Raw genomic sequence first — 15,309 nt, 5'->3', positions numbered from 1 at the left:
CCTGCACTTCCTTGCTTTATCCATCTTATCTAGTTTGGTGGCTGTGTATGTATGGGCCACATGTGGGGCAGGGTCTGAATGGGCATTCCTCAAGTCTCTGTTCTAAACGTTGCTTCCCTATCCCTTCCTAAGGGAATTCTTGTTCTCCTTTTAAAGAAGGAATGAAGCATTTGCATTTTGGTTATCCTTCTTGAGTTTCATGTGTCCTGTGCATCTAGGGTAAATCAAGCATTTGGGCTAATATCCACTTATCAATGAGTGCATACCATGTGTGTTTTTCTGTGATTGGGTTACGTCACTCAGGATGATATTTTCCAGTTCCATCCATTTGCCTATGAATTTCATAAAGTCATTGTTTTTGATAGCTGAATAGTATTCCCTTGTGTAGATGTATCACATTTTCTGTATCCATTCCTCTGTTGAAGGGCATCTGGGTTCTTTCCCAGTTCCAGTTCCTGACTATCATAAATAAGGCTGCTACGAATATAGTGGGGCATGTGTCTTTGTTGTATGTTGGAGCATCTTTTGGGTATATGCCCAAGAGAGGTATAACTGGGTCCTCAGGTAGTGCGATGTCCAATTTTCTGAGGAACCTCAAGACTGATTTCCAGAATGGTTGTACCAGTCTGCAATCCCACCAACAATGGAGGAGTGTTCCTCTTTCTCCACATCTTTGCCAGCATCTGCTGTCGCTGTAGTTTTTGATCTTAGCCATTCTGACTGGTGTGAGGTGAAATCTCAGGGTTGTTTTGATTTGCATTTCCCTTATGACTAAAGATGTTGAACATTTCTTTAGGTGCTTCTCAGCCATTTGGCATTCCTCAGTTGTGAATTCTTTGTTTAGCTCTGAACCCCATTTTTAATAGGGTTATTTGTCTCCCTGCAGTCTAACTTCATGAGTTCTTTGTATATTTTGGATATAAGCCCTCTATCAGTTGTAGAATTCGTAAAGATCTTTTTCCAATCTGTAGGTTGCCATTTTGTCCTAACAACAGTGTCCTTTGCCTTACAGAAGCTTTGCAGTTTTATGAGATCCCATTTGTCGATTCTTGATCTTAGAACATAAGCCATTGGTGTTCTGTTCAGGAAATTTTCTCCAGTGCCCATGTGTTCGAGATTCTTCCCCACTTTTTCTTCTATTAGTTTGAGCATATCTGGTTTGATCCACTTGGACTTAAGCTTTGTACAGGGTGATAATGGATCGATCTGCATTCTTCTACATGCTGACCTCCAGTTGAACCAGTACCATTTGCTGAAAATGCTATCTTTTTTCCATTGGATGTTTTTGGCTCCTTTGTCAAAAATCAAGTGACCATAGGTGTGTGGGTTCATTTCTGGGTCTTCAATTCTATTCCACTGGTCTATCTCCCTGTCTCTGTACCAATACCATGCAGTTTTTATCACTATTGCTCTGTAATACTGTTTGAGTTCAGGGATAGTGATTCCCCCAGAAGTCCTTTTATTGTTGAGGATAGTTTTAGCTATCCTGGGATTTTGTTATTCCAGATGAATTTGCCAATTGTTCTGTCTAACTCTATTAAGAATTGGATTGGAATTTTGAGGGGGATTGCATTGAATCTGAAGATCGCTTTTGGTAAAATGGCCATATTTACTGTATTAATCCTACCAATCCATGATCATGGGAGATCTTTCCATCTTCTGAGGTCTTCTTCAATTTATTTCTTCAGGGGCTTGAAGTTCTTATCATACAGATCTTTTAAGTAAGCTGGGCTGGCATTTGTGTTCTCTTAGGGTCTATATGACATCTTTCCAGGATCTTCTGGCTTTCATAGTCTCCGGTGAGAAATCTTGTCTAATTTTGATAGGTCTGCCTTTATATGTTACTTGATCTTTTTCTCTTACTGCTTTTAATCATCTGTCTTTTTTTGGTGCACTTGATGTTTTGACTATTATGTGATGGGAGGCGTTTCTTTTCTGGTCCAATCTATTTAGAGTTCTGTTGGCTTCTTGTATGTTTATGGGCATCTCTTTCTTTAGGTTAGGGAAGTTTTCTTCTATGATTTTGTTGAAGATATTTACTGGTCCTTTGAGTTGGGAGTCTTCACTCTCTTTTATACCTATTATCCTTAGGTTTGATCTTTACATTGTGTCCTGGATTTCCTGTATGTTTTGGGCTACTAGCTTTTTCCATTTTCCATTATCTTTGATGGTTGTGTCTATGATTTCTATGGAATCTTCTACTCTTGATATTCTCTCTTCTATCTCTTGTATTCTGTTGGTGATCCTCACATCTGTGGCACCTGATCTTTTCCCTAGGTTTTCTATTTCCAGGGTTGTCTCCCTTTGTGCTTTCTTTATTGTTTCTATTTCCATTTTTAACTCCTGGATGGTGTTTTTTATTTCCTTCTCCTTTTTTTTGTTGTTTTTTCCAGTAGTTCTTTAAGGGGTTTTTGTATTTCCTCTTTAAGGGCTTCTAGTTGTTTACTTGTGTTGTTCTGTATTTCCTTAAGGGACTTATTTATGACCTTCTTAAAGTCCTCCATCATCATGATAAAATGCGATTTTAAATCTGAATCTTACTTTTCTGGTGTGTTTGGATATCCAGTGTTTGGTTTGGTGGGAGAATTGGGCTCTGATGATGCCATGTAGTCTTGCTTTCTGTTGCTTGGGTTCCTGCGCTTGCCTCTCGCCATCAGGTTGTCTCTGGTGTTACCTTGTTTTGCAATTTCTGACAGTGGCTTGACTGTCCTATAAGCCTGTGTGTCAGGAGTGCTGTAGACCTGTTTTCCTGTTTTCTTTTAGCAAGTTATGGGAACAGAGTGTTCTGCTCTCAGGCGTTTAGTTGTTCCTGTCCACTGGCTTTCAGCTGTCCCTGTGGGCAGGAACCAAAAGGGCCTGCCCTCCTTCTCCTGAGTCCCTGTGTGCAGGGGGCCCAGATGGTGCTAGGCGTTTTTCCTCTAGAGTCAGAAATGTGGGCAGAGAGTAGTCTCCTCTGGTTTCTCAGGCATGTCTGCCTGTCTGAAGGTCTAGCTCTCCTTCCCACGGAATTTGGGTGTAGGGAGCTGTTTGACCAGGTCTGTTCAGCTCCAGGTGCAGTCTGGACCACAGGGCTCCTGCAGCTTGACTGCCCCTATCTTCCTGTGCCCAGAGGCCCTATACAGTTTCCTCTTCTGCCAGGGATGTGGGCAAAGATGGACAGAAGTGGTGGTCTCTCCTGCCCTGCAGTCTCACAATTGCCCACACTTCTGGGCGATCAGCTATCTCTCCCATGGGGTTTGGGAGCTGGGAGCGCTGGGCCGGGATCAGCGAGGTTCCCACTTTTTGTTTTTTTAGAGGTTTTGCAGAGTCCTGAAATGAAAAAGGATGTCTTCACGCCTTACCCTGTCGTGCTTGGGAGTGGTCCTACGGAAATGGCCAGTGCAGTGTTGCTTGATTAAAGACATGACGATTAAGATGAATGTCGAAAATAACCAACATATATCTGTGCATTTGGTTCCTAAGTTAAAGAAGAATAAAAGCAGCATTCTTTGCAAAGTCCATGACCATTGTCTCAATAGATCCAGTTTGGCTCAGGCAAGATTGCTTTCACTGTTTCCTGTGCCTTCTAGAAATCTTTTGTTTGATGAGAGCTCAGAAAGTTACTGATCAGTAATAGGGAGGGGAATCTTACAACTTGAGTTCCAGAATTTCAGTGGAAGCACACACACATGCATGCGCGCGCGCGCGCGCGCGCACACACACACACACACACACACACACACACACATGCACGCGCGCACACGTGCATGCATACACATAAGTACTGAATCCTAGTTATATATTTGAAAGAGAAGCAGATCATCCTTTGGCCATCTATGTTGCATCATCTCTGCCCATCTCTTTGACCTCTTCCCTCCAGGTCCTGACCATTTCCTTGATCCACTCTAGCTTGAAATCTACAGCAGCTTTCCAACACTTGCTCACTCCCACTCAGTCTTCCTTTGATGTTTCTTCTGTCCTTCTTTCTCTGGAATAGTTAACTTTCAGATAGGATCCTGGACCTGTGACCTACTAAACACACAGGGCATTTTTTTTTTTTTTACAGATACAGTTTACATTGTTGGATTGCTTTCCTGTGGTCAGGCTTGATTTATTTAGATAAATGGTTTTGTTTTGTTAGAGCTGGCAGGATATGTTTCAGGTGGTTAGGAGACCAAAGAAACACAATTTCTGCTACTTTCTCAGGGGTGAAATGTCTTCTTGGAATTTTGGTAGAGAGATAATGGAACTTCTCAGAGCTCTTCCTCTGTAAAGCGAGGCAAGATCTCAGGCCTCTCCCATACACGAGGTGACCGTGAGGTGCATTGTAATGACTGGGGCCTGTAGATCTCATACCCTTAGGGATCTAAACTGTAACCCACTCCAAGCAACAGAATTATGTGGAAACTTTCTCTAATGGAATTTCCTTGCCGACACCCTGAGGCATGCTCACCTGTGTTGCTGCCAAAACCGACCCAAATTTTCACTGCTGCAGAGGTACCTCCTGCTCTGTTAAGGTGGCGTCGGTACATACTGGGTGGAAGACACCTATCTTTCCGACAGTTCTTAACTATCCACGCAAATGGAGGAGGGCTCTATGATACCGAAGATAGAAAAGTTGGGGAGCTGTGTGTCTGCCTCGCCGCTGGAGTGCTCAGAGTGCCCGGAGTGCCAACAGAGCACTGAGCAGAGGCACAACACAGTCCCATAGTCCGTAATGGGGTCCTCAGTCCCTGCTTTCCCAGAGGGGAAACAGCGAACTCTGAGATGATTGCTTGGTTCCCAGTCTGTGTACCCAAGTGCTACAGGAGTGGATCCCTGGTCCGAGCTTACCTTATGGCATCCACAGGCAGGAGGCGGAAAACAGAGTCTAGACAAGGGTAGAACCCTCTTTGTTTTCGAGTGAGTGCCAAGAGTACAGAGAGAAAGGAACTGGAGGAGAGCAGGCCTTCTCCCCAAGATCTGGGCCCTACACTTTCCATCGAACTCCCACCCCACTTGATGATGAGATGGTCCTTGCTTGTTCAAACTGCTTTATTTGGTGGTGAATTAAATCCATACACCTTACTCAGGGTGAACCAGGGATTAAATACCTTTTTGCGGAAGGAATGCCCAGGAAGGGAAGTTCATTGGCTGTACACTCTGGGTCAATCCAGATACCTGATTAGCATGGAGAACTCCTGGGCCTAGATACCTCATTAGCATGGAGAACTCCTGGGCCTAGATACCTCATTAGCATGGAGAACTCCTGGGCCTAGATACCTCATTAGCATGGAGAACTCCTGGGCCTAGATACCTCATTAGCATGGAGAACTCCTGGGCCTAGATACCTCATTAGCATGGAGAACTCCTGGGCCTAGATACCTCATTAGCATGGAGAACTCCTGGTTTTTATGTTACAGTGACTACAGAGTCTTGCTCCTCTCCGGGGATGTGGTGGTTATACGTTACAGATCAGGTAGAGTTTGGCAGGGAGCTGGCCCCACTCCTACTGTTCTCAACTTTGGGTTTCATGGGATTTGAGCTCACTCAACCTTACCAGTTCTTCTGTCTGGTGGCATGGTCCACTTGCCCCATAAAAAAGGAAAACATTTACTCTCTACTTAGATGCATGTGGTACAAAGCATGCTTCTTCTCGGGAACTAATGAGCAGGCCTCTAACTTGGGCAACAGTGGCATTGACTCTAAAAAGGCTACATTGCCAGCAGATTATAATGAAATAAAAGTTGTGGGGTAGGGAGAATGGACAAATGGCTCAGAGGTTAAGGGCACTTGCCCTTGCAGTAGATGCAAGCTCAATTCTTAGCACCTATATGATGACTCACAACCATCTGTAACTCCAGTTCCAGGGGATCCAATGCCATTGTCTGACCTCCATAGACGTGTTCTCACATGTTCATATGCAGACACATGCACATATGCACATGTAAACAAATATAAAACTTTTTTTTAAGCTGGAGGGGGTTAGAGAGATTTCTCAGTGGTTAAGAGCACTGTTGCTCTTGTAGAAGACCAAGGTTGGGCTTCCAGCACCCACATGATGAGTCACAGCTGTCTGTAACTCTAGTTCTGGACCATGCCATCTGATATGCACCAGGCATGCACATGGATGCGGTGTACATGCATACATGCAGGCAAAACACTCATCCACATACCAGAAAACACATAAATCTAAAACAAATTTAAAGCTTGATGAAAATGGCACATTATGTATTAATTGCAAAAACATCGGCTTATATATTAAAAAGTAAGAGTTTCCATCTTCTTCCTAATATTACTTCCCTCTGCAGAGGTAACAACTACAAATAACAGTTTGCAGTGCATCTTTCCAGAATAATTTCTCTGTATTTGTACACATAAATATGCAACTGAGATTTTTAGAACATGGATTAGAGCACACTATATTAATTTATCAGAGTAGCCTTTCGTTTTGCAGTAGTGGGGATCGAATCCAAGGCCGTGCACATGCCAGACGAATGTTCTACTGCTGAACTGTATCTGTAGCTCCACAGTAGTTAAAAAATAACAATAGGGCTGGAGAGAAGGCTCAGTGCTTAAAAGGACCAGCTTCTCTTCTAGAGGACCTGCAATTTCCAACACCCATGTGGCAGCTCACAATCATCTGTAACTCCAGTTCCAGGGAATCTGACATTCTCATCCGGCCACCTCAGGTACCACGCACACACATGGATACACAGACACACATACAAGCAAAAGACTCATACGCATAAAAATAACAGTATACTCTGGGAAGCTTTGTCACTAAATATAGGTCTGAATATTTGTTTATCGATAGCTGGGTGATTCACCTAATGATGATGGTGTGTAATATATTTGTTTATAACTTGTTTTTTTGCAGAACCCTACTCGTCCAGCTCTGAACTGCTCTGTTGAAAATGCCCATCCAACTGTTTCTTACTATGCGCGTCCCCAAGTGGCATCGTACAATACCTACTACCATAGCCCTCCTCATCTACCACCATATTCTGCTTATGACTTTCAGGTATGTTTGAAAAAAAACCCTCTTTATTCCCTGAGCTGTAACCCAGTCCTTTTTTATTGTATTTGACTTATAGAATCTTCTTCCCTTTGCTTCTGGAATTGATAGGGATTAGCCCAGGCTCTCAACCTCTGATAGCCTTTATCAGTGTGTAGGAACCAATGAATAGATTAAGGGCCATCCAGGTTAGAAGACATAAGAAAGTGGGCAGAGCATGAGAGAAGAAGAGAAATGGGAGAAAAACAGAGGAGGAGGATAAGAGTAAGGTATCCCAAATTGTATTTAAATACACTAAGGGAAGGTAATGTGGCTGGGAGATGACAGCTTACATAAGTTACTATGGGCCCTTGTTTAACACCAGCTTCTGCTATAGGGAGAGGCATAGCCCTGTAGCTTGACATAAGGGAGCTATGAGCCAGGAGGAAGTCCCTCTGTTTGTTCAAGCATCCAACTAGAACAACATAGAAAATACTTTTACAACACCCCCATGTTTTCTGTTTTGTTTCGTTTATTTGTTGGTTTGCCTTTATCATATAGGTCAGAAATATGTTATTAAGTTTGCACTTTCAACCTTTTTCTTTTGAGCTGTGCCTAAGTGCAGAGAAATGGAAGCATTAAAAGGGCAAAATGGATTCACTGTGCTCAGAGCACAGCACAGTCTGAGGAGGCACTTTGGGAAAACCCATCAAATGGGTCTTTACATATGAATGGCAATGAAAGTGCTCCTAGCTTTCCTTACTTCCCACAAGGTCAAAATAAGCTTCTAAACCGGAGAGCACTATTCTCACTCACAGTTTTAGAGGCTTCAGTGTGTGACCAAATGGTCACATTGTGCTTACAAACATTGCATCACCTCCTCAGAGTGCAGGGGACCAAATCAGCCCCATCTGAACAAAGACCAGGTCTTTGTTTTACAGGAACCTCTGAAAACCATTTGCCAAATAAGAATCAAGTCACACTACATTCTGCTCAACCCAAAACTCAGAGACAATAGGAAAATTCTTTTAAAGGAACAAAACTCAAAATGATTTTTGCTTCACTTGATTAGAGCCCATGAACAATACAAGGGGACATAAACTTTCTGAAAGGATTTGTAGCTAATGTTTGGTAGGCAGAAATCTTTGGGGAACCTGATTTCAGCTTTAGTGTAGCAAAATAGCTGAAACTTTAAAGCTCTTAGTTGCATGTGGTTTGGAGAGGTCTACAGCTTTATAACAGGGTAATATAAACCTAGACTTGTACACCCCTGTCCAATACGGTATCACTACCAGGACAGAGCATTAAGGCTTAGAAAAAGCCTTATGCTGAAATTTGCACTAAAGCCTTGTAGCCACAGAAAGACAGCTTTAGTCTTTTTTTAAAAACACAGTTAGGTGGTAACTATGTTCAGGAAGAGCACAATATCAATAGCGACAGAGACAGCATGTTTATCTTTTAAGAGAATTCAACTATGCTGACGTTTATCCAGAGATGGCACCATCCTCTTGGGGCCTACATAGTAAAACAAACACTTCTCGGATAAAGAGGTTGTGGGCTGACAAAAAAGAGGAGTCTTCACTTTTTCTCTTCCTTTCCTTTCTTTTCTTTTCCTTTCTCTTTTTCTTAAAAATAAGTGTGTGTGTGTGTGTGTGTGTGTGTGTGTATTGCTTGTGGAGGTACATGCATGTGTCACACAGCATGTGTGTGTGGAGGTGGACAACTTGTTCTTGCCTTCCATCAAGAACATCCCAGGGATTGAATTCTATAGAAAGGCTAGCCCTGATGTTGTAGCAAATACTTCTGATTCAAACTGACTGCTGACAATATAGGTGTGAGCCTCTGTCATGAGCTATTTTCATTTTCATATCAAAGTAAATTGTATTGATTTTAGGAAGTTAGACTTCATGGTGCACTTTCTTTTTTTTTAAATTTTTATTAGATATATTTCTTTAATTACATTTCAAATGTTATTCCCCCTCCCAATTTCCTGTCCATAAGCCCCCATCCCATCCCCCTCCCCCATACGGGTATTCCCCCCATACATCCCCCTTACTGCCCCCCAATATTCCGCTGCACTGGGGGCCCAACCTTGGCAGGACCAAGGGCTTCCCCTTCCTCTGGTGTCCCAACAAGGCTATGCTCTGCTACATATGCAGTTGGAGCCCTGGGTCAGTCCATGTCTAGTCTTTGGGTAGTGGTTTAGTCCCTGGAAGCTCTGGTTGTTAGCATTGTTGTTCTTATGGGGTTGTAAGCTCGTTCAACTCTTTCATTCCTTCCTCTAATTCCCCCCCAAGGGAGTCCTATTCTCAGTTCAGTGGTTTGCTGCTAGCATTGACCTCTGTATTGGACATGCTCTGGGTGTGTCTCTCAGGAGAGATCTATATCCAGTCCCTTTCCGCATGCATTTTTTAGCTTCATCCATCTTATCTAGTTTTGGTGGCTGTATGTGTGTGTGTGTGTGTGTGTGTGTGTGTGTGTGTGTGTGTGTGTGTGTGTGTATATATGCCACATGTGGGGCAGGCTCTGAATGGCCATACCTTGAGTCGCTGCTCTAAACTTTGCTTCCATATCTCCTCCTATGAATATTTTTCCCCCTTTTAAGAAGGAGTGGGAACATCCGCATTTTGGTCATCCTTCTTCTTGAGCTTCCTGTGGTCTGTGGATTGCATGTTGGGTAATTCGAGCTTTTTGGCTAATATCTACTTATAAATGAGTGCATACCAAGTGTATTTTTCTGTGATTGAGTTACCTCACTCAGGATGATATTTTCTAGTTCATTCATTCCATTTGCCTCTGAATTTCATGATGTCATTGTTTTTGATGGCTGAGTAGTACTCCATTGTGTAGATGTACCACATTTTCTGTATCCATTCCTCTGTTGAAGGACATCTGGGTTTTTTCCAACTTCTGGCTATTATAAATAAGGCTGCTATGAACTTAGTGGATCATGTGTCTTTGTTGTATGTTGGAGCACCTTTGTGTATATGCCCAAGAGAGGTATAGCTGGGTCGTCATGTAGTGTAATGTCCAATTTTCTGAGGAACCTCCAGACTGATTTCCAGAGTGGTTGTACCTCTTCTCCACATCCTTGCCAGCATCTGCAGTCACCAGAGTTTTTGATCTTAGCCATTCTGACTGGTGTGAGGTGGAATCTCAGGGTTGTTTTGATTTGCATGTCCCTTATGACTAAAGATGTTGAACATTTCTGTAGGTGCTTCTCAGCCATTCAATATTCCTCAGCTGAGAATTCTTTGTTTAGCTCTGTACCCCATTTTTAATAGGGTTATTTGGCTCTCTGGAGTCTAACTTCATGAGTTCTTTGTATATTTTGGATATAAGCCCTCTATCAGATGTAGGATTGGTAAAGATCTTTTCCCAATCTGTTGGTTGTCGTTTTGTCCTAATGACAGTGAATTTTGCCTTACAGAAGCTTTGCAGTTTTATGACATGGTGCACTTTCCAACTAGGGATAATATCTAGTGTGACAGTTAACACAAACTCTTAATAGGAAACCTCCATCTAAGATATTCAGACACATAATTGTTTATTATTTTCTGTTTAAATCCTACTCCAGGGATCAAAATAAGATTGGCAAATAATCCAGTGATGACTTGGATTGTTGGTTTAAGCTCAAACAATGCCTGGTCAGATACTGTGGCCTGGGGATATGGCTGTAGAATTTGAGTAAGACATCCTTTGTATTAAATGATTTGTCTACAGACTTAAGGGAGTCAGAGGACAGTCATGACAAAAAAGTAGATAAGTGGTGTGAGGAAAGAAACCCAAAGGATTCAGAGGGAAATTACAATTCAGTCATCCCATCAAAATGTACAAAATTTACTGTAGAGTGGTCGAGATAAATATTTAAGTGTGTAAAGCTGCTTGCTGCTAAGCCTGATGACCTGAGTTCAATCCCCGGTAGCCACATGATAGAAGGGGAGTACCAGTTTCCACAAGTGGTAATCTGCATACTTACGGCATACCTGTGTGCATGCACACAGATAAAATGTGTATGCATACACATGTGTAAATGTGGACATATATGTATATATTTAAAAATTAAAGAACATCTATGTTTTTACCTTCAAAATAAACCCCACTCCATTCTGTATTTGTAACAAGAATATCAAGGATTACAGAATCCTCTATTCTTTCGTTTGTTTGTTTGTTTGAGGCATGGTCTCACCTTATAGTCAGGCTGGCCTTGAACTCATGATCCTCTTGCCTTAGCCTCCCAAGTGCTGAGATTATAAGCCTGTCTGTCTTCTTTTCAATAACAAGCATTATTTTCTGAGCAATTATACATCAATAAAATACTCTTGCCACTGCAATTTGTCAAGTTGTGATGACAAAATAATGGCGAGGTTAAGTGACTTCAAGTTCAGATAAGTCAGAAGAGGAGGAGAAGCCTTTTTACCCATAACTGCTGGTTCCAGAGAGGAATTTGGAGAATTCTTTGGAGAAGCTATAAATCTGAATGCCTATAGATTCTTCTCCCTGGGTTAAATATCTACACATATTACTGTTTTTTTTTTTCTCATGGGTTTCCTAAATACAACTTGAGGAAAGTCCTATTTACTCTTTTTCATTAGATTATCAAGTTGATCTCCCCTGAAAAGAGGGTTCCTTGCTCCATCCATTTCCGATTTAGGGGCTGCTCAGGTGCTTGCTTCCTGAACATTTTCAGTTCTTTCTTAGGCTCATGCTGAATTTTTGTATTTCCTTCTTGGAGCCTTTAGAGTTTTGTGGTGTAGGCCTTGGAGGGAATATTTTTTATTTTTTTCTAGAACTTAGTATATAACTTGAGGATTCTTTTATTTCCAAATGTACAGTCACTTATAATTTCAAAAAGGAAATACCAGTCTTCCAATAAAACATACAACAGGCTGGGGAATATTTGTATATGATTCTAGGTAAATAAAAGAAAAGTGAAAAATGCACACCAGCTGTGTGAGTCAAACTGCCAGAAGAGTGAGTCTGAGTGAGTCTGTCCAAAAAAAAAAAAAAAAAAAAGACACCAGAGCTTCCTCTTGCTCTTCTCAGGTTGAAACTGACCTTCATTATAGTCAGACTTTGAAAGACCTTCTTCTGAAAGATTTCTCCATTTTGTTCATTTCTAAATAGGGTTATCTCTGTGACTCTCATTTGATCATTTCTATTCCCTTTTCACTCTGAGGTTAATAGAAGAATGAGAGCAAAGATTCATGGTTTTAATTAGTGAATTAATTTTCTCTCTGTGTGTGCATGTGCTGAGTGTGTGCGTGCGTGCGTGTGTGCATGCGTGTGTGTGTGTGTGTGTGTGTGTGTGTGTGTGTGTGTGTGTGTAAATAGAGCTTGGTGGCAAGTGCTTCTACAGAATGAGCCATCTCACTGGCCCCCTAACAGGGTTTTGTTTTAGTTCCTCAAAATCATGCCTTTGTTGTGTAATGATCCAGTTAGGAGGGCTGGGAAACACTTCTTGTGGTCAGATACGGGTAAGGATTTGTTTAGTTGTGAGACCTGCATGTGGGGTGACAGGCTACTTCAGTTTTACATTTCGCTGTGTCCTCACATTTAATGTACTTCCCATACTTCAACATAGGGGGGCCGTATGCTGAGATGGCTTTAGCCTCTCACCTCCCCAGCACCACTTCTCTTGCCTTTTGAAATCATTTCCCCAGGACCCCTTTGGCTTTAGCTATGCCCACATTCTATAGGGCATTACCAGTTCCTATTGTTTCCCTACAGATATGAACTCAGTGTAGCTTTCTCTAAAACCTCAAAGGTTCCCAGTCATATGTCTCAGTCTGGAATGTTAGGTTAGTTCCTCTCCTTTCCTCATGAGCTTGTCCTTTTCTTGTCCATTTGGTGAACCGCCAGCTTTAAGTCCAAAAGTCTCAGTCTCTGAGAAATGCAAATGGCGCTGCTTATATTCTTTGTTCAGCACCTGAAAGTACATGATGTTTCACTGAAGCCATTAAGGCTGACTCACATAAACTGAGCTCATTTAATAAAAGGATTGCTTCTCCAATGATGGAGCCTGTCCTGCCATGCAAGAGTCAGAGCACTGAGACCAGAGGATTCTGAGTTAAAGGCCATCCTCAGCTATGTGGTAAATTGCAGGCAAACCTGGACTCATGAAACCATGCCTTAAAACAAGGGTCTGGAGAGGTGGCTCAGCAGCTATGAGCACCTGCTGCCCTTGCAGAAGACTTGGGTTCAGTTCCCATCATGGAGACTCACAAACATCTCTAAGTCCAGTTCTAGAAGATCTCATACCTTCCTATGGCTACGCACGGCACACAGACACATGTATGCAAGCACTCCTGCACATAAAAGTAGCTTAAAGGGGCTGGGGATTTAGCTCAGTGGTAGAGCGCTTGCCTAGGAAGCGCAAGGCCCTGGGTTCGGTCCCCAGCTCCGAAAAAAAGAACCCCCCCCCAAAAAAAGTAGCTTAAAGTGGGTGGTGACTCACACCTATCAGCACTAAGGAGACCAGGACTGTGTGGATGAAACAAAGTGTTTCCTGACCCTTTGCTCTGTGGCTGAATTAAATTGACCGGGGGAAAAAAAATAAAAGGATTGCTTCAACCTTGTGGGGGTGGGAGGAGTTGGTGGTACAAGTTGCCTTGAAGCTCAGAAATCCATTTCTGCCTTTTATTTCCCCCCTCCCTTTCAACATTTCCCTCTATTATTCAATTTTTTGTATTCTACATCTCTCTTCTTTCTTTCATCTGCTCCTTTCCATATTCTTAGCCTTTTATTTCAAGGGCAGAATGCAGGGAAAATGTTTTCAAAATCAAACAAATCCTGTAGTGTCCCCCCACTTTGAGACACAATTTCTCTAAGGTTATTGGCACTAGGCAATGGCAGGGAACCTTCTGGAGTAAAACGCTCATGGACTTCCTAAAAAAAGGTGTGTTTATGTCCTGAGAGATGGGCATAGACATTGAAGGATGTGGACAGGCACAGGGCACATGACGGGGTTTGGAGAGACAACTCAGTTCATGAAGGGTAGCTCCCCACTTAGCATGATTAGAGTACACCATGTAACTCTCAGGTATATTGGAGGGTGGTCTGTAGTTCACTCAGGCCTTAGAGGTATCTCAGAAAGCCAGAGCCGACTAGGCCAGTAGTCGGTTGGCTACTTAGATGTTCCTTGTACTTGGTGGTGTGCAGAGATTCAAAGCATCAGTAAAATTCAACTCGCACCCAAGAACCAAAACACACCAAGCCAGTTCTCTAGCTACAACAAAGCCAAGTATTTCCCAAGGTGCTTGCCTGTTGCTAGGAAACTACGTACTGCTACTGTGGGCCTTTTTCTTCTCCAACCCCCAAGGGTATGTGGACTGCAGCCAGTTAGCTCTGCCAGGAACCTTCACATTTACCCTCCAGATTTCCAGTTTTGATCTCGGAGGGAAATGAGGATCACCTCTTGTCGGCTGCCCACCCCTCTGATAGTTATCGGCACGAAACTGAGAACGGAGAACCCAGAGGCCGTTGGACTAGCTTCTTTATTATCAGTGTACAAAAAAAAAAAAAAAGAAACAAAAACAAACTTATTATCAGTGTACAATTGCCATCCATGACAGCTGCCACCCACTGGAGCCTTTGAATGGCTCTCAGGAAGCAACTGACTTCAGCTCTACTGCAGGGACATGTCCTTCCCTTCTGTAGCCATGAACATCTAAAAGTGCCCTGCTGCCTCTTGCCACCTCTATAGTGGGATTTAGGACAGAGTGCCACATACGTCAGGCACAGAGACTCTTGCCTTTGTAGGTTTTACTTTCCTCTCTGATTAAGAGGAACATTCCTTCTAGAAGAAAGCAACACGAGAGAAGGAAAGGAGGATGTATGACTTACTTTTCTTATGCTGTGATAAAGTACCTGAGAAAAAGAATTAAGGAAGAAGGGGTTCGTTAGTTAGTTAGTTAGTTAGTTAGTTAGTTAGTTAGTTAGTTAGATTTTTTTGAGACCTGGTCTCATTATGCATTCTTGACTGGCCTGGAACTCTCTGTAGACCAGGCTGACCTTTAACTCACAGAGATCCACTTGCCTCTGCTACTTGGGATTAAAGGCCGTTGTCACTACACCCAGCCTAGGAAGGGGTTAACTCACATTTAATTTGCTGAGGGCAGGATAGTGACAGGACTGATGACACCGTCACAGGTGAACAAGTTTGCCTAATGATCTAGCAATATGCTTTAAAAAAAAGAATATACCTATTATCAAATAACATAAACTGGACTATTTTAGTAAAGGATATCTTCTTGGAGGGAGGGGGCAGTTTAAGCTTAGGAAGACATCTTGCTTCTCCTGGTCTAATCTCTAATGTTGTATTGCTTTTAACGTTTGTCTAGGTTCTCTAGCCC

The 15,309-nt window shown here is 42.5% G+C and overlaps 1 protein-coding gene across 2 annotated transcripts in view; it reads left to right on the top strand.

Moving 5' to 3' along the window:
• The window catches only part of Tmem255a (transmembrane protein 255A), a 64,241-nt gene that overhangs the window by 45,253 nt on the left and 3,679 nt on the right, over positions 1 to 15,309 (top strand). For both annotated transcript variants that reach the window (XM_087599805.1, NM_182822.3), the window contains one exon: positions 6,839 to 6,982. In XM_087599805.1, the coding sequence (XP_087455931.1) occupies positions 6,839 to 6,982 (144 nt within the window). The remainder of the gene's footprint in view (positions 1 to 6,838; positions 6,983 to 15,309) is intronic.

This window comes from Rattus norvegicus, chromosome X, assembly GCF_021556685.1.
Source record: "Rattus norvegicus strain SHRSP/BbbUtx chromosome X, alternate assembly SHRSP_T2T, whole genome shotgun sequence".
NCBI classification, from domain to species: Eukaryota; Metazoa; Chordata; class Mammalia; order Rodentia; family Muridae; genus Rattus; species Rattus norvegicus.
This window is presented reverse-complemented; position numbering and strand designations above follow the sequence as displayed.